The following is a 19,381-nucleotide window of genomic DNA, read 5'->3' as shown; positions in this document are numbered from 1 at the left end:
CAAAGCAGTGTTTTATGTAATTTGACACATCCTAACTGGGACATGCAGTGAGATTATTAGACTGCAGGGTGCTTTACAGAATCTCATAATACATTAGGTTGGAAAAGACTTCTGAGATGATCTGAAGTACATGAAGATGTGACTTCTGCTTCTATCCATAATGCTTTGTTGCATGTATTGTATTATCACTGTATGTGTTTAGTTTAATCAAACTGGTCATTCAAAACCTTAATCTTTTTGTTTTTCTTTAAGGAGCTGAGTGTGGAATAAATGCAGAAGTAGAAAAACAACTTGAAATGGGAAAGAAATTATTGGCTGCTGGACAGCTGGCAGATGCGTTGTCTCACTTTCATGCAGCCATAGGTATGTATCTCAGGGAGGTGACTCTTGTACTGAAATTCCTTTGGGTGGGTGTTTCCCACTGTTTGCTTCCTTAAGTATCCTGCTTTCTTGCAAATTGCATTCCACGAGTCACAGAAGTTGGGACGCCTTTATACAGCAGTTTGGACAGGAGCCAACAGAGATGCAGTAGAATATTTGTGCTTTGGTTTTGATAAAAGAAAACTTTTAAATTAACTACATGATACATAAACGTGTAAGTCACTGTTGTTCTGGAAGCTAGCTGTATGAAAGGAATTATAATTGATTCTGGTATCATTTGATGACGTATTTCCTGTTTAATCGCATCAAGATCAGGTTTCATCTTTATGAAGTTTCTTAAAGTATGTCTTTGGAAGACTGACTTTATCCATGCTTTCTTCTATCCAGTGCTGTAGAAAATTCAGTGTTTAAAATAGCTGTGCTCTCTCTTATTTTTTCTTAATTAAATCTTGAAGTGGGTGATATCTCAGTGAAACTGCAACTGATGCTGCAAGTTTGAGATACTGAACTGGTAGTGGAGAGCAAAATTGTCCCTCTCTTGAACTCAGCTAATGAGTTCATTTTTGTTTGAAGTTCTGCGTTTTCAACAAACTGAGGAGTTAAATGTTTACTTTTAAAAATTTTAAAGCAACTTAGCTGATTAAAAGCCTTTAATTGAACATAGAGACAGCACCAATAAAAAGCAGTGTCTATTAACACTACAGTTCTTAATTGCATACTGGGTTTTTTTGTAAGTTGTTAGACTTTGTTATACTGTGTACAAGTGCATTTTTTTTTGTGAAAAGAATAATACTAAGATGTTATATATTGATGAGTCATACTATTGATACTATTTTATTTATGTGTTGGCTTAATATTGAGATGTAAATGAAGCATCAGCTGATCATGAGTTATTAATATTTTCTTTGCATTCACCAAGATCAACTTCCCTTACTTAAGGGGAGTGGAGGGGGCAGCTTCCCTTTTCTGTTAGGGAAGCTCCTTATTCCACCTAGAGGCAGTCTGTTACTCCTTTCGTTTGTGTATTGCTGCCAAAGCATTTCTGTGGGAGCTCTGCATGGTTAGTGCTACAACATAATTTTCTCCTTTATTATTGGTTGGCAAACTTGAACTTGGATTTGATGAACAGACCAGTTCAGTCTGTGGCTGTGCAGTTCCTGGTGATGCTGCAGAGGCAGCAGTGGTGTGAGGTGGGATGAGCAGTGAGGTGCCTGTGTGGGTGAAAGCCACTGCTTTGCCAGCTGTGCTTGAGCAGCTTGCAGAGCTATGGTGTGACCACCTCAGTTGTGACCTTTATGGGATTCTTAGTTGGATGCTGATTTTAGCCTGGTTGCCTCATTTTCAACAGACTTCTTTGTATTTTGCCTTTTGGAAAAGATTTTAAGCATGATTTGCCAACTGTGCTTGTGAGGAGGCAAGAATTCTTTTCTGGTTATACTGCATCGTTGTAGAATGTGAGGTAGATAGATCTTCCTGTCTTGCCTCAGCTAGTCTATTTTTGGGTTTTTTTGCAAACATCTAAAATAGAAGAAAGCTACTGTCCATATTATCTCTCTTCAGTTAAACTTTCAATTCTTTCTTCAATACCGTGAAGTTGACATCTTATGCCTTTTATCTGGGTGTCAATTGCTCTTCATTACTGTTGCTGGAGTACTGAGGCAAAACTATCTGTCAGATAATCATATGGTGCTGGAATGTGCTTTCTGTGTTAGCTCATTTCTACCTTTCATCCTTTGTGTATTAATTATTAAGTTCCTTAATTTCAGCTGTCAATTTATACATAGCCTGCACATTTAGGAATGCATTTTTTTTTTTTAAGGGTAGTAACATTTGAATTTATTTGATGTTTAGAATGCTGATACAAGGAGGCATACAGCATGGTAGTTCCTATTAAAATTTCAGCTCTGGAGATTAGGATTTTCATAGCCAAGACATTGTAGAGGATGAATGCAGATAGCTTTTTCAGTGGGAACTGAGCTAGTGTCTTGGTAATGGAGGTGGCCAGCTATGACACTTGGTTGCTGATCATAAGATTTTTGGTGGTGCTGCTTCTTCCATTTATTTTGAAGTGCAGCTTCAACCTCAAGTGATGTGAGACAGAAAAATTCTTCTGTTCCTCAGATATGGATGTTCTTTGCAAATTCTGGATTGATTATTATATTTTTAATAGCTTATTAAAGGTTTCCTATCTTCCATTGTATAGGGTTGTTTTGGTGGTTTAAGTTATTTTTTCTTCGGAGCCCACAGTAACTGTCACGTCTTTCTGTGAAATACTGCATAGAGAAGAATGCTAAGAAAATTATTCTTGGTTTCAGAGACTGATGTCTGCCTCTTGTATGGGTGTATGTGTATGTGCTAGCTTGGAGAGCGTTAAAATCATTGGATCTTGGAATTTTGACCAGCAGACAACATGGAATGTGTGGGCCCTGAAGTTAGCCATCAGGTTTTGATAGTGTGCGTGCATTTGTCTGCTGGTGAGAGGGAATGTTGGTCCCCACTTTATTACTAAAGAAAGAAGTTGCTGCTATTTCAATGAATGATTTTAAGAGTTTGTGTCTGTTGACATTGGGCTAACACACTAGAATTTTTGGGAATATTTGCATTTATCCTCTATGGTGATCAGTGCCTGGGCTGGAAAATGATGAATTCACATGCTTTCAAATGTCAGCCTGTTAGCTGGAGGTAAAGTATTAGTATGTAGTGGCTGATCTCTTATATAAAGCTGAAGAACATGTACATATTTGACCTTCACTCTCAATTATTTGGCATTTACAGCATTTCTGTAATCTTTATTGTTAAATAATTAAACTGCATAGAAAATACTGCATGCATAATGTTGCAAATTTTATGTCTTATTAATGTATACCATTGTTTCCAGTGGCTTAAAAGCAAGATAATATATTTTTAGTCATTACAGTCCCACTGTACCAGAAATTTCCATTGCTTTGAGATAGTATTCTGATTACTGTTTGTTCATTTGCAGAGGGAGACTCAGATAACTACATTGCTTATTACAGAAGAGCCACAGTGTACTTAGCCATGGGCAAATCTAAAGCAGCAATTCGCGATTTAAGTAAAGTGGTTGAATTAAAGCAGGACTTCACATCAGTAAGTATTACTGAAATTGAAGATTGTTCAAGCGTAAAAAAACTGCTTTAAAGTAGGTTTGGGTTTTTTTTCAGACTTTGCTCAACAGAGATAGAGAATACATTATCCCTCAGAGAGCTTTAAAGAAGATAAAATAATAGCAATGGTGTATGTGCCTTAATTTGCAACTATGCTGAGTACAGTCTAGCCAGTTATTTAAACAACTTATACTTTTACTCAGTTCATGGATTTATACTGAGCACTTTTCTATTCTCACTTGCGGTTATTCTGTTGTTCACCAAGGCGATGGCATTTGGGACAGGGAGAAGAGAGCACACAGATGCCTCTGGGGCTTTTTCTGTCTTAATCAGCATTTGATTTGAGGTATCTCATCTCCACAGGAACTGTCCTAATCTCACCTCCTTCCTGTGTGATTGTTACAAGTTCTGACTTGCTTATCCCTTTCTCACTTCTGTGTACTGTATGTGGAGACTGCCTCATAAGTTGGAAACTGATGCTGGAGTTGTCTCCAACTGATTCTCTCACCTCCCTATTTTGTGGGCAGTGGCATGTCATGTATAGTTTACAATAAAAGAGCAAATGTTAAATTCACTGTTATATGACACTATTTTTATTACAAATCAGAGTCTTCTAAATCATTGACTTGTCTTTTTACATAGTTTTTATTACTCTGAGAGTTTAGTAAAATATGTGGGAATTCTTTATTATTTCTGCTATTTACTTAATCTGTAGGCAGTTATAATCAGGAGAGTACTGTAGAATCAACACTCACTTTGATTTGTGAAACTTTTCAAATGAGCTCTTTCCATGAACTGTAGCTGCTCATAATAACTGTCTCCTTTTTGTCCCTCAGTTCTGGTGCAGAGCAATCCTTTACCATTAAAGAGGCCTTACAAGAACATTATTAAATCAAGGAGACAAAACAATGGGTGTCATGATCCCTGTTTCAGCTTGTTAGCTATACTAAAATGAAACTTGTGTTTCTACTTTGCTCAATTCCCATTTGTAAATAAAAGGTTATGTTTCGTTTCAGGCAAGATTGCAGAGAGGACACTTACTGCTTAAGCAAGGAAAATTTGATGAAGCAGAGGATGACTTTAAAAATGTGGTAAGTTGGAGACCAATGTTGAACTACATCACTGCTTTTAAGGTTGAGTTCTGAGCCAAGGTCACGTCTCAACTCTCATGCTCTGTAGAGTATATGGTATATAGGCCTGAGTTTCTTTCTGTTCTTTGAAGGTGTAGTAGCTAAGCAACCTTGTATGAATAAATGACCAATGAAGTTGCAGTATCATGATATAGGTGAAATGGGGTGTTACCTGAAACAATGTAGCACTTTTTTGTGTGTACCTGACACTTCATGATCTCTGCTTGCTGACAGCTGTACTAGGGAGCAGCCTTCATTCAGAAATCAGTGATATGAGATTCGAAGTATGTAGTTGAGCTCTGGTTTACATCACTATATTGATATCTTCCTGGGAAATCATTAGGGGCATCATGGATCAACCTTTGCAGGTTCCTGTCTCTTTTTGCTGGTTGGAAAATAATTGTTGGCTCTTAATTTAGTCATTGAGCAGTTAAATCAGTACATTTCAGTGGTATCCCTCTGTCTGTCTTCTAATCTGGAGAGTTGTCTATCTTTTGTGAATGTCGTGACAGTACTTTCTCTCCATGATCAGGAATTGTGCAGTTTCCATATACAATGTAGTTGGATATTACCCACCTGAAACTCACTTAGGCTATTTTTAGTTTTGATGGGCATTTTGTGCATTTCAACCCTATGCTGCAGAAGTAAACTGATGTAACCCCAGAAAAAAGTCCCCAGAGAATATGAATCTTGATTTCCTCTCTGTTGCACAAAATTCATGTAAATCTGAGTATAAATAAGATTCATTCTTCATTCTTGCTTGCTCTTCAAGAGTTGCTAGTTTAAACAGTTGATGTGTCCCTTAAGCCAAAGTAAGAAGAATTTGCAATGTAACAGGTTGGTTTTCTTAGAAGAGAGTGATGGAAAAAAGCAGTTGTGTGTTGCAGACTGCAGATGTTTAATGGAAATCTCACTAGTGAGTGTGGATAACAAAACCAGAGTGGTTATCCTGTATGCTCTGCAGGACAACTGGGAGAAATGGCTCTTGCAGGTAGAAATGCACCAGGCAGTTTTGTGCCTGTAGCAGAGCTCCAGCAGCTTGTTCTGAAGCTCATGTAGCAATGGCTCCTCTGGCTGCTTCTTCCTCATTAAGTTTCTTAGGAGTGTGTTGTCTGGTAGCAGCGCAGTCCTGCTGTTTGCAAATGTGGGAGAGAGTCATTCAGCTCAGATGAACTGAGGACACAGTTGCTGCAGTAGCAATTATGCAATGTCAGTGTCTATTGTGAGTTTGCATGTGCATCTCTTTCCAGTTACTCTTTCGTGAAGTATTGCTTAATGCTGCATACGGAATTGTTTCTCCAGTCAACTGTCAAGTGTCTTCCCCTATTGCCACACCTGCTGCAAAAATTTAGTTGCTGCCTTTGGTCAGTCAGATCGTTTCAGTCCTCAGTCAAGTTTTAAATCTGAAGTGAAACAGAGTTTTTTCCCAGAAGCTGATTTAGGAAAATAGCGTATTAGTCCTCAATCTGACTTCCATTTTCCTTTGTTCTGTGAACAATATTGCCTATGTACTTGGAGAATTGTCAAGTGGTCTGTTTGAAGAGCATAATTTTCAATTAAGTACACTATATTCAAGCAAAATGAGGAAGCGATATTAAAGTAGTAGTTTTTAATAGGTTAATTTATTCATATGGAGAGTGGATTAAATTGTGGTACGTACTTTGAAATCTTTTAGTAGAATACCTATTTCTTTGAGAGGTTTCCCTTGTTTTCTAAATCTTTCAGATTTCCCATCTCTTCTCTTGTAGTCATGTTCCTTAAAAGGGATCTCAACAGTTTAGGAGATGCAGTCATTTTTGAGGGAGAGCAAGCAAGAAAAATTCAGCCCATCTAAATGGAAGGGAGGATGACAGGTAAATTTTCCCAGCTTTTAAGATCAGTGGCTTTGTGTAGAACTTAAAAAAGTCATTGAAACTATTCTTCCTGTATAATAGTAAACCTGTCCTTCAATGTATACTTGTGAAAAGAAAATAAAATTTGTGTCCTCAAATTCTTTCTATGTAATTTCATAGTATCAGGAAAAAGTTTCATGGTGAGCACCCTGAGTATCCTTAAATGATTGCTAATCAGTTTCTCTGTGAATTTCTGCTCTCTACAGCATATCAGTACTGGCTGTCTTATGAGGCAGTGCTGATGTGAGAGCAAGCAGTGGGAATGCCTAGCTGCAAAGGATGCAGGATTCCTTTTTAGGAGCAGAGCCTCTTGAGATTCCAGCCTTCGTGTATTATTTTTAGCTTTTTTTTTTCTTTTTTTTTTTTTCTTTCATACTCTGTACTTTCCTGTTGGCTGAAATTAATCACGAGGTTTGGATAGAGGGTGTGATTCAGACTTATGCCTTCACATATTAAGCCATACTACATTTCTAGAAATCTCTCCTTTTGGCCAACAGATGTATCAACCTGATAAATGTCTTTACATGGGCCAGCTTTTCCACATGAAACAAAGAATAAGCAGAATTCCCTTGGTGATTTTACTAAGTTGTTGCTCATATTATATGAATAGTAATTATTTCTCTGCTACAACCTTGGTTAAATGTTCATATGCTTGAATATCAAGTTCCTTCTGTTTGGTTCAGTAGTTTCTGATTAATAGAAGTCAGCAGGACAGATCTGTGGGTGCATCAACACTCATGTGTAAGGCCTGAAGCCATGAAAGCCATGGAATGTTTATTTTATCTGTAAGCATGTGATTTTTACTGAAAATTAGAGGAGTATTGGCATACTTTGGTTGATGGAAGGCCTTCTGGAAAGGTGACAAAAGCAATGCAAATCCCGGCAGCCCTGTGTATGTGCCTTACAGTGTTGTCAGTGACTTTGCTTGTGTTCTAGAGAAAATGCCAAGCATTTGAGTTGATGAATTCTGTAGCAGGTATAAAAGTGGAACAGAATTTCTGCCTTGTCTGTTGGAAAGTGAGGAAAGAACCAAATTGTTTCATTTCTTTTAAATTCTAATCCTTTTTAAGACTGACTGTAACATTCACAATTGTAATTCATTGCAATACATACTGTGAGTCAAAGTGTCCTAAATACATAGTTCTGTCTGCCTTGGAAGAACGCTTTAAAACTGGAAACTGAGGGCACAGCTTCCAGCTCCACTAGATGTCAGCCAAGACCAAGTGACTGAGCTCTGTACATCTGCAAACTGCTTTCTTGTCTAAACCCTTGCCTGTTGCAAAGTACGTTGGACAACGGTTTTCCATGGTTGGTTGGTATGTCTAATAATACTATTTTGGATGTAGGTGGGAGAGGCCATCTTAGGGCACTCTAAGTTAACCTGATTTGATTGGGTTACTAGGCAATCTTGGGTTGGGTATTTGAGGCTCTCTTAACCACATCAAAGTAATGTTAGATGTGGTTTCCAAATACTCAGTGGTACTGTGATTACCTGTAGTTTTCCAGCTAAAGAATAAAAGGGATTTAAACATTTTCTTGGGTTTTCCTTTCCATCCATCTGTCATTATAGCTGTGTTACCTAGTATGTTACCAATGCATGACTTTTGGTCAGAGCAAGGTAATGTTGCAAAGTTCTGAGTGGAGTCTGTGAGATAAAATTCTGGAAGAAGCTAGTTTCCTCACTGAGAGTGATAGAGAAAGGTGCAAATGCTTTTAAAGCACAACTTAATAAATTGAGTGAGGGTGATGACTTTAACTTCAATTTTGCTTACTTGAGGGGGTCAAAGTGGGGTTTTGCTTGCCCTAGGGTTTGTTTCTCATCTCTACTGAGATTAGGCTATAAAATAAAGTAGCACATATAGTAGTAAATCTGCGATAGACAATTACTTACAGTAACAAAGCCATTCCTGTATACTGGCTTAAGGGAATTGTGTGCGGTTTTGGAGGGGAGAGTGCGGTGAATGAAAGCTGCTGTTAAGAGTTTCTTGTTGCTGCAAGTGAAACTGTTACGACTTCAGCGTTGTAATCCAAAAGTAGCAAACCTGAATGACAGCAAAGGACACTGTGCTGAGGGCAGGCTCACCAGCAGCAGGCTGCTTGCCCTGCAGGATAGAGTATAGCCTCTGGCTCTGTGCTTTGGGGCTGTTGGTGGAGCATTCAGAGGAGTGTTAAGTTTGCCCAAGACCTGTGCTAAATTTATCTAAAGTGTTTTCTCAATACTTTGCTCCCTTCTTGGACATACAGCACACTTAGCACAAGCAGTTTGTTTTGGGCTTTGCCCCTAAACTTGCTGTTCCACAGGCAAGGGAGATTGAAATGTGGTTAATTATTGGCAGAAAGACAGAACAAGAAGTAAACTAAAATGAGTGTGTCAAAGAACTGTATTACGTGTCCAGCTTTTTTTCTGGAAGCTGAATGAATAGACTGCTTCTTGCTTTAGTTAACGTTACTGATTTAAACATCATAGAAATATGCTTTTTACTTAAAAGCTTATGAGTGTATGTTTTCATCATACTGTAGTACACGAACACTCCATGGCTTTAGTTTGAATGATACCTTGGAAAATTCAGTTTCTTTAACTGGACATGTTGTACTACCTAAAGCTGCCTAGGATGTTTCACTCAAATGGTCTTTATTGCTATTGGACTTGTCTCCATGATTGTAACATTGCTTTTCATATTCCACTGGCATTTTCTCCAAATACATTACAAGAAACATACCGTGAGTCTAAGGAGTGCAGTGGTATCATAAGGTTAAATGGAAGTATAAAGCTCATCCATAGCAAAAGCTCTTAATTTTTAAGAAGAAAATGCTGAGAAATTGAGGAAGAAATCAAACAAGTCACCTAGAACTGAAGAGTTCAGAACTTCAGAGAGTTTTGTAGACTTAGTACTTTTTAAAATTACAGGTGCAGAAATTTGCTTCTGTTCATGCTCCAGATTTTGGGGAGAGAGTGGATGCACAGCACCAAGGGTTTATAGGCAGAGTTTTAACCAGAAGAAAAGCTTTATGAGACTTTTATTGGGAATCAGCCTACAAAGAAGAAAACTCTTTGATCATGCATGTTTCTGTCCTCTTGCTGAAAGACAGTGTAGGGAATAAAGGAGAATTTTCAGGTCTAAGTACAACTTGATTTTTGCTAGGTAAAATGAAAAACTACATAAGGTTCAAAAATTTTTATAAAGAGGAATTGAAGACAAAGTGTGGGACCTCTGTGTGGTTTTGATGTTGCATTTAGACTCTTTCCTTTCACGTACTCAAGTGTTAGAACTGGGGGAGATTCTGGTACAGGACTTCTGAGGGCTGAAGTTGAATTACATTAGAGCCATAAGCACAAAATACATGTGTGTTTCAAGAACTTACTGGTGAGAGAAAGGGAAGAGGCCATTTCAAGGTAAATGAGGAAAGAAAAAAATACTGGAGGTCTTTGAGTGACTTTAGTTCCCATTCTGTGTATAGAATGAAAGATAATGCAAGTTTTTATTTAAAAACAAACAAAAAAAAGTCATGCTGATCTGTCAATTTTAAAGCTTTGAAAGTCATTCTGATCAGCAACAAGTGTGATGCCAGCGCTACAGTAATCCTACAGATGACATCTTAGCTTTGCAAGGGAATGGCTGAGATTCTTTTCTTGTGTCTTTCTGGGTGATAGTAAAGTTGCCTGGAAGATTTTTTTTTCCCCCATTTTCTTTGAAAAGATAAAGCTGCCAAAACATTAAGAAAGGGCAAGTACAATGTAACAACTTCTGCTTGCTCAGAGAGAGGGGTTAGAGAAATGAGAGTCCTTGTAGGCAAAACTTTAGACTTGTTTAAAAGTACATAAGAAGTAGAATGCATAAATGCCCAGCTGAGCCTTTTCTCTGGCTGTTGCCTCTTGTTGCTGTAGCCAGTCTGTGGGGAAAATGTAAGAGACGCAACTGCCCAGTAACAACTGTCTGCAACATGTTTCATTTATTTCTGTAATGAAGCTATAAATACATATAGTGCTTAAAGTGGGAGATGCAATTATGCCATGTAGTTATACTGTCTACTGATGCTGAGGAATCCAGTGTTTAATAACTGTCAGCAGAGGTGAATTAATTAGGCTGCAAAGGAGATGTCCACAACTTCCAGCAGGTGATGGGGGACAGTGACTATTGTGTATGATGTGTCCAGTGGTGAATGATCAAGCAAGAGGAATTGGATTTCTCTGACTTCTGACATATCTTGCATTGAATCTCAAAATGTTTATTTCTTATGAAGTTTAGACGTAGAAATGCTTCCAGGGGAGTTTTGAAACTAATTTTGCTTTATTTGCAGCTTTAGTCAGTTCTCCATGATATGATTATTAATGGGACTAAAAGAGATCCTTGAACAAGCATTTGAGTCTCTCTCCTTGTTCATGTTTGCAGCTCAAATCCAATCCCAGCAATAACGAGGAGAAAGAAGCCCAGACTCAGCTGACAAAATCTGATGAGCTGCAGCGCCTACATTCACAAGCATTATCTGCCTACCAGCAAGAGGATTACGAAGCTGCTATTTCTCTTCTTGATGAAATCTTGGCAGTAAGTGTTAAGTCAAATGGTACTGTGAAAGGAAAATAAGAGCTTCTGTCTGACATCTGTGTGTTTTTGTTTAATAGTTTCTTCACTGATGTGAAAACACTTTGGTGTAACTGGTTTAGTTTTGCTGAGCATCATGTGTCTGTAATGATGTTGGAGAGTGGAGAGGGCTGAGCACTAGCTGCAAGTCAAAATAATAGTTTGTGTTAAAGATATTTCAGTGAACTTCTGTTACAGATAACTGTATTGATGATACATTTCTATTTTTCTACAGTCTGATATTTTTGGGGAAGCTGGGAAAAAGATTTCTGAAATCAATGAAGTTTTGCCAGATACAGGAGTTGTAGGCTTTTGTCTTGAGAAGATGAAGTAACAAAAGATTAAAAAACCTCAACGAAATTAAAAATGTATATAGCTAGCTGAATTTTCAGCTTGTTCCTTAGGTATTTGTATTTGTTGAATCTTGACTGGTATAGGTAGTCTGATAGTGTAAGTGTAAATAACTCAATCATGTGGGCATTTTGTGTGTCATACAGAAATGTACTAAAAGACAGTTAACTGCTGTGACTCTGCATGTACAAATTACTGCTGTTGACTTAGAGGTTACAACATTGGAGCTTCCGGTGAAGAAACTGGCACAGTGAGGGAATTGCTTTATGGGGGGACAATATGGAAAAGCAAAAAAGCCTTCTCTGAAATGATAGTTTCCAAACAACTGATAAGACACAGAATTACTTCTTTAAACCAGATTTTCATAGGCAGTTCCTTATGAGTAATTATTTTTGTCTTACTGTGACATTTTACCTCTCTATATTTTTAAAATCCAGATATTAAGGTCAAACTTTGTGGAGCTGCATCTTACCCACAGGCTTCTTCCTAGAGGACAACAGACAGCTTGGTCCTTGCTGTTCATTACCTCTGTTCTTTTGGGAAGATACAATAATTTATGATTCTGATATCCTTTCCTGGAGGCTCGACAGACTGTCCTAGTTTAAGCAACGCCAGTAGATTTAATTAATCTCTCTGCATGAGTTCATTGAATCATTTACAAAATTTTCAGGCCTTTGTTTTCTATTTGGGCAGGTGCATCACAGCATCCACCAGGAAGCAGAGATGCTAATTTCATGAGCTCTGCATGCAGCTTGAACCTTATGCTATTGCAGTTGGCAAAGTGAAATTAAATGGGATTTTTCTTTTGGGGAGGAAAAGAAGTGAAGTGTTAAGGACCAAAACCAAGCTTTAATTTTGATTTCTCAAGGTTTGTGTTTGGGATGCAGAGCTACGGGAACTTCGAGCAGAGTGTTATATAAAGGAAGGGGAACCAAGCAAAGCCATTAGTGACCTGAAAGCTGCTGCCAAATTAAAGAATGATAATACTGAAGCCTTCTATAAAATCAGCAGAATATATTATCAGCTGGGGGACCATGAATTATCTCTCAGGTAATTTTACTATTTACTCTAGTCATTATAATCAAGACAGAAAATATAATTATACAAGTCACAATAAACCATGAAATATCTGTTGCATGGGGTTTGGATGGAGAAGCAACTGTTGTCTAGATCTGATAAAGGGAGTTCCTTTCTAGAAACTAAGAGTTGGCAGTGAAGACACCTCATGGTTATTCTTGGCAAGACCAGCCATTTATGGTTCCAGGCATCTTGTTTGCTTAAACAGAAGCCAGAGTACTTGTTCATCAGAGTTGCTTACAGCTGCTGTCTTCACTGTATTTCTCCATCCTTGAAGGAAATGCTCCTCTAAATTTCCTTTGTTGGAGCCTATTTTTAACCTTAAACTTCTATTCAAGTTAAGTTTAAGATGCGAACAAAAAATGTATACATTAAGGTTACAAGCTTTAAGAATAAATAAAAAGTACAGGAGTATCCAAGTATGACGAGCTCAGGGTCCAGAGCTGTTTACCTTTCATTCCTACAGACAGTGTTCAGTATTGTGGATGACTTTTTGATAATGCCTTACCCTTTTATTCATACTGAGTTAAGGTCTTATTCCCATATGTCCCTAGTAGATCTGGCAGATAACTGCCCTTGCCCAATCTGGGCTGTTCAGTTTGTGTTCTGTGCCTAGCTGCACAAATGGTGTAATCATAGTTTTACATGAGCTACCTTTGTCTCCAGAATCCTTCCAATATGGTTTCTGCCACCAAATCTCTTCAATAAGGTGAAGAGAACTGAAAAAGCCTTGGTTTCTTTTCTTGGTGGATGGAAACTGCATGTGATTATAATTGCAAAAACTCATTTTATAGGTGGCCAAAAGTAAACATGAAAGTAATTGGTTTGCATTAGGCATCCTCTTTCCAGAGAATATTTAATCATGTGAGTTCATAGGTCACTTCTATGGTGGCTTTTGATAGTTGGCCATCACTTAGCCCAGTGATTTCAAATATAGGTGATATTTTTGTTATTTGAAAGTATGATTGAGAGCACAGTTGAAAAACAGAATGGAATCAGAATGAAGGGATAAGCCTCTTTCCTTTATTCCTATCTGATATCATTACTTTTTTGCATAATGAGATATACTAAGGAAGAGTTCTATAGCTCTTGGACTTGCTGGGTGCTTACTCTTGCCCTTCCCTTAGTTTCTTCCTCTTATAGGCCTAATTATTTTCCAGTAATAAGGTATTTTTGTCTGTGCTTAGGAACAAAATAAGATTTTGTAATCTCTTCCTGAAATTGACATTGTGGTTGTGCTAAGAAGACTATGGGATCCAAAACATTTATTCCTTCATATGATTGTGTTCTGAAGGCTTTTTGGGATATTTTTTTTTTTTTGACGTTAGACTATTTTGAGATATATTTGCCCTAATCAGAGTCTGATTAAACATTCTTCAGAGTGAAATGTCAGGCTCAGTCTTGGCTGAGATTCCATTGGGGAGGTTTGAGTCTTAGCTGAGCTTTATCTGTTTCAAGCAGCACAAAATATACTTCAACACAGAAATTTTGTAATATATCTGAGTTACAATTGTGGTCATTTTCCTATATATTTATGTGGTAACTGCTGAATATAATTTCTTTCACAGAATACCTTTTTCTCCTGCTCTTTAGTCAGTTATTAATGTAACATTTAATCTTTTGTGTGTTCGACAATAGAGAAGAATTAAAACCAAAACCAGACAAATATCCCTGTATGTTTTGGAAGACTCTTGTTGGTCTCACTTTATATTAATTTTTGGTTGAAGGGAGAGATTTTATGAAGAAGTCAAATGTTGTTCTGGACAGCTTATTTATGTTGCATTGTGTCTATAGGTGAAATTTCATAATATGTGGTGACCTAGTTTTTTTGGTTTTTTTTTTTTTTTTGTTTGTTTGTTTTTTTTTTTCTCTTCTCTTTGCCTCCCTGTGAAAAGTGAGGTCCGGGAGTGTCTGAAACTAGATCAAGACCATAAGCAATGCTTCTCTCTCTATAAGCAAGTGAAGAAACTCAATAAGCAGATCGAGTCAGCAGAGGAATTCATCAGAGAAGGCAGGTAAGTATTTACTGCTATATTAAAAAAAAAAAAAAAGGAAAAAACTCTGCTATAGAGGCACCAACTTACTGATTGATGAGATGATTAAAGTGATGCTTTTTGCATGTGTCAGTTGAAGCGGATAACTCAGCACAGCTCTCAAATTACAATTAAAATAAATATTGACTAGCATAACAACAATTCTATTCTGATTCCTTCTGATGCCACTGTCTCCCCTTTGCATACTTCTTTCTGCAGCAGGTAGTGAGATTAACATAGGGGTGGGAGTTTTCAGGTGTCATATATTATTACTCAGCACTGATGAGACCACACCTGAGCATTGGGCACCCCAGTACAAGAGAAATGAAGCTACTGAAAAAGTCCAGTGAAATTCTACTGAGATGATGGAGGGACTGGAGCATCTCTTTCCTGTAAGGAAAGGCTGAGGTGGCTGAGAGTGTTTGCTCTGAGACTTCTCTGCTACAGGGTGATTTCATCAATGTACCTGAAGGGAGGGTGCAAAGAGGGCAGAGATGGGCTCTGCTCAGTGGTGTACTGTGACAGGATCAGGCCAGTGGGTGCAAACTGAAACAGCAAGTTCCCTTGGAACATAAGGCAATGTGTTTTACACTGACATATTTCCACTGGTGCAGGTTGTCCAGGGAGTTAGGGAGTCTCCCCACTTTGGGGTTAATACTAAAGAATTTTGGACACAGTCATGGGCAGATTTCTAGAGGTGGCCCTGCCTGAGCAGTAGGGTTAGACCAGATGATTTCCAGAAGTTCCTTCCAACTTCAGCTATTCTGTAGGACCGTATCTTAATGCTAAAGGACTGTATCTTAATGCTAAAACCACCTAATAACTTTGCAGTGCCTTGATGGCAGAAGTGGTTCTGACTGATAGGCTTTTTTTTTTCCTTTTACGCACCCTGTTAAATGATAGACAATGCCTCTGTATTATTGTAGTTCTTGCTTTACTTCAGTTTTGTGTTACCAAGCACATGACATCCAGCTGCAAGGATCCCTAACAAATCACTAGACATTTTCAAGATGGCTTTTTTAAATGAAATACATCAGGAATGTGAATAAGCACAACTGATGCCAGTTTTATTAAGCCAGCAGTCTGGGCTTTTTTCACTTATGTAATCCAGTTTCAGGGAGTCTGAGAACTTGCATTTCTTTAGCTCGTAGCAACTCATGGGTTCAAGTTCACTCTTGCATTTTAATGTGAATGTTCTAATCTGTCTTTCGCTCAAACCATGTAACTTAAGATGTTTGAGACCTTCACAGCAGTATTACACTTTATTGTGTGACTTGTAAAGGAGAAAGGGAGAAAACATTTGCCTTTTTAAAGCTGGCATAAGGAGCTTTTTTGTACTTCTGTGAATAGGTACCTTTTGTAGTGTACACCTTTTGCACACAGACCTTTTGCAGTGCTTGCAGCAAGACTCCAGACCAAGTCTGTCTCAGGTATCAGAGGGGAAGATGCTTATTTTGAAGTTCAGTGTCATGTTGCACAGGGGGCAAATCTTGGCTGTGCATGGTGAGGGATGGCAGTTGTTACCTTCTGCAAAAGCCTGACAGGCCTAGTGCCTGCTCTTCTGTTTCACAGCACAGGAAAGGGAATAGAGATGTAATTCTTGAAGTGCTTGCAAGTTTTCTTCATACTGTTGTTTCACACCTTGCCTTTAAGGCTATTAAAATTAAGGTCCTTTGCTAGAAGGGTGGGAAGATCTGTGAATTTTAAGAATTGTATAAATAAATCACAACACCCTGAGATAGAGATTACATTTCACGATATTATGCTTTATGATTTAAACAGGTATGAAGATGCTATTAATAAATATGATTCTGTAATGAAAACTGAGCCAGAAGTCCCAATTTATGCTACTCGTGCCAAAGAAAGGATCTGTCACTGCTTATCAAAGGTAATTCTGCTTATCTCCCTCTGTAAATGTCTTTAAGACAAACACAAAGCAAAACCCCCACAAGTACATGAATTTTGTTTTACTTTTTCCTCTCCAGAATCAGCAGGCTACGGAAGCCATCAAACTTTGTACAGAAGTTCTGCAGCTGGAGCCAACCAATGTGAATGCCCTGAAAGACAGAGCAGAAGCTTACTTGCTGGAAGACATGTATGAAGAAGGTACAGTTGTATGCCATTGGGATGTACTTTTTCTGGACATTTTAAAATGCAGTCAGTGTTTCAAAGCCTTTTTTTAGCATGCACTTTGATTCTACACTATGTTATCCTTAATTAGCACTGGTAGTTGTAGATTTACAAAAATACTTGGTGGTAATTTTGTCTTGATTAGTGTAAGTGGAATGTACTTGTTTTATCTACAGCAGAGTTGTCTTTAAAACAGTGAACTCTGTTCAGGCTGTTTTATGAGACTGTACAGCTTACTCAACTCAGACACGTTTTATATAATCAGCAATGTCAGAGACTTGCATTTAGAGGTAAAAGGTAATTAAGTTAGGGTGATGTAAATCCATTTTAGGAGCTCAATTTTCATGTCTTGGGATGGCAGCATGAAATAATACTGTTCTACTCCATAGCATGTGCTGAGGGCAGAGGAAGTTAACAGCCATTGCTTCTCCTCCATGGAGCTCTGTAGGGTTGCTCAGGGAGTAAACTGATTCTTTTGAGGCTGCATTTTCCATATGGAGTTTCTGCACAATGCATCCTATCACATGGAGTGGTAGAAACGACCTCTAAGATTATCAAGTCCAGCCATTAACCCAGCACTGCCAAGTCCACCGCTAAACCATGTCCCCAAGTGCCACATCTACATCACACTTAAATACCTCCATGGAGGGTGACTCAACTGGTGTGAATTAGAGGAAAGAAAAGTTTTGTAACAAGGTTCTGCACAAATGCTGAAAGCCAACCTGGTCTTGTGCTGGAGCAAATGCCTTCCTGTTCTGGGATACAAGGAAACAGAGAGGACATACCTGGGATCTGGGAGAGCTTATTTCCTGTGCTGGTGCCTGCTGGGCTTGGCCTAGCCTGGTTCCAAATGAAGAACCTTGCTAGAGCAGAGCTGTGCTTTTCAGGTTCTGTAGCATCTCCTGTGCCTTCCCCCTGCCCTTGATAGTAGTGAGGTGGTTGTAGTTACACTCTGCCTTCCAGCAGAGCCTCCATCAACAGCATTACAGCCCGTTAATGTTCATCTGCCTGAAGGTGTTTTCATTTATCCTTCAGCTTTAACTGCACTAAAATGATGGCTGATTTCTCTTTGCTGCAGAGAACACTAGAGCAATTAAAATTGTGGTCTCGTCTTTAAAGGGGCAAACTGATTTTCATTTTTCCCTCAAAAAAATTTTCAAGCTGCAGGCACCTATTTTCCTGTTAAAGGTAGGAAATTTCAAGGTACTTGTAATTCAGAAGGCGATTATTGTTAAGTGTTCGAGATCCGATTCAGTATCCATAGCTGAGTTCATCAAATGGTTTTAATTACTTCATCATCACATGGGATCCAGGACTTCTCTACAGAGACAGATGTTTAATGACTCCATTTCTGGCACACCTCATAACTACAGGAGTCTATCTGTCTAGAGCACAAGTTTTGTCAAAGAAAGAAAAGAACTACCTTTCTGTTTCAGAATTGGTCATTGAAATTGGTCATGAAAAAACATGCTATTTTTTTTCTTTTTTTCTTCTTTTTTTCTTCCCTCCCTGCCATACTATCTCTAGAGGTTTCAGTAAGAGCATAAACTGGTTCTGTTATTTCTCTAACAGTCTTGATGTGAATGTAGGTTGACTGCAGTTACTTGTGTTTGATGGGAAATTGTCCATCGTTCCACATGCAGAATTAATCTCTGTCTATTTTAAAAATGCAGGCGAGATACCAAAGCCAGCAAAGTTGTTTAGATATACAATGTAATTACCTTTTGAGAGATCATGAATACTCTTGTATTGAAATAATGAGAGTTAGATTTGAATGAAGTATTTAAATTGAAAGTGACTCTCAAAAGTAGTTGTTCCTTTCATGTTGTGGAGCAGGATAAAAGGAAGCTTTCTGAAATACCAGCCAGTAGAAAGAAGCAGTGACTCTTCTGTTTGTGAGGTACTCCTGCTTTTAGAAATAGTGACCCCAAAGAATTGATTAAATATCTCACTTGACATTCTAGGAATTAGTAGTAAGTCTCTTGGCTTCACAGCAAACTTTTTGTGGTCAGGAGGCTGCCATCCCACTCTACCTGCTTCCAACCCTCACCCTAAGGGTGGAGAGAGCAGTTAGCTCTCTGAAAGAAGAAAATCTGGGAAAGTACCATCAAAATTAACAAGGGAAAGTACAATGTGTACTTGCTGAGTGTGCTGGATGCATTCCCTCTACAGTGTGCAGCACTGAAATTCTTAGCTTCCCCTGTGCTTAATGCTTGCAGTCCTTAAATAAGGAAGTTGATTTAGAAAAAAAAGAAGAGAAATGCGATGCTGTCAGGACAAGTAGCAGGTTTCCCATGATGGTGCTGTAGATGATGTGATGCTCAGTGAGGCAGGATGTTCTGCCAGCACCTCCCAGTATTACCTGAAGCAGATTAAGTTCACTGGTGCTTAAAATTATTGGAACAATAAAGCAGCATAGTGAAATCCCTGCATTTTCACTGCTTTTATTAGTTTCGTCAGCATTTGTTGGGCACACATATTAGTGCACACTCTTGTTTCGGGGTTTTTTTAAAATTACTGGACAAATTACTGAGTACCAGCAGAAGCCAAAATGCTTTGTTCAAGCAACAAATGTCAGTGCCCTGTGATGTTAAAATGAATAGAAATTTTGTTTGGTTTGTAGTAGCCTAGGAAATTGTTTGGACTCTAGCAATACTTTTTGGAATATTGTTTTTCAGTGAC

At 38.3% G+C, this 19,381-nt stretch overlaps 1 protein-coding gene across 1 annotated transcript in view; it reads left to right on the top strand.

Moving 5' to 3' along the window:
* Nucleotides 1-19,381, top strand: part of DNAJC3 (DnaJ heat shock protein family (Hsp40) member C3) — a 31,721-nt gene that overhangs the window by 5,794 nt on the left and 6,546 nt on the right. The window contains exons 2-9 of the mRNA XM_085057540.1: nucleotides 253-363; nucleotides 3,365-3,489; nucleotides 4,523-4,597; nucleotides 10,920-11,072; nucleotides 12,328-12,509; nucleotides 14,432-14,551; nucleotides 16,352-16,457; nucleotides 16,555-16,675. Coding sequence (XP_084913666.1) covers nucleotides 253-363; nucleotides 3,365-3,489; nucleotides 4,523-4,597; nucleotides 10,920-11,072; nucleotides 12,328-12,509; nucleotides 14,432-14,551; nucleotides 16,352-16,457; nucleotides 16,555-16,675 — 993 coding nt within the window. The remainder of the gene's footprint in view (nucleotides 1-252; nucleotides 364-3,364; nucleotides 3,490-4,522; nucleotides 4,598-10,919; nucleotides 11,073-12,327; nucleotides 12,510-14,431; nucleotides 14,552-16,351; nucleotides 16,458-16,554; nucleotides 16,676-19,381) is intronic.

The sequence above is a fragment of the Lichenostomus cassidix genome, chromosome 1 (assembly GCF_008360975.1).
Source record: "Lichenostomus cassidix isolate B80296 chromosome 1, HeHo_3.0, whole genome shotgun sequence".
NCBI lineage: Eukaryota > Metazoa > Chordata > Aves > Passeriformes > Meliphagidae > Lichenostomus > Lichenostomus cassidix.
This window is presented reverse-complemented; position numbering and strand designations above follow the sequence as displayed.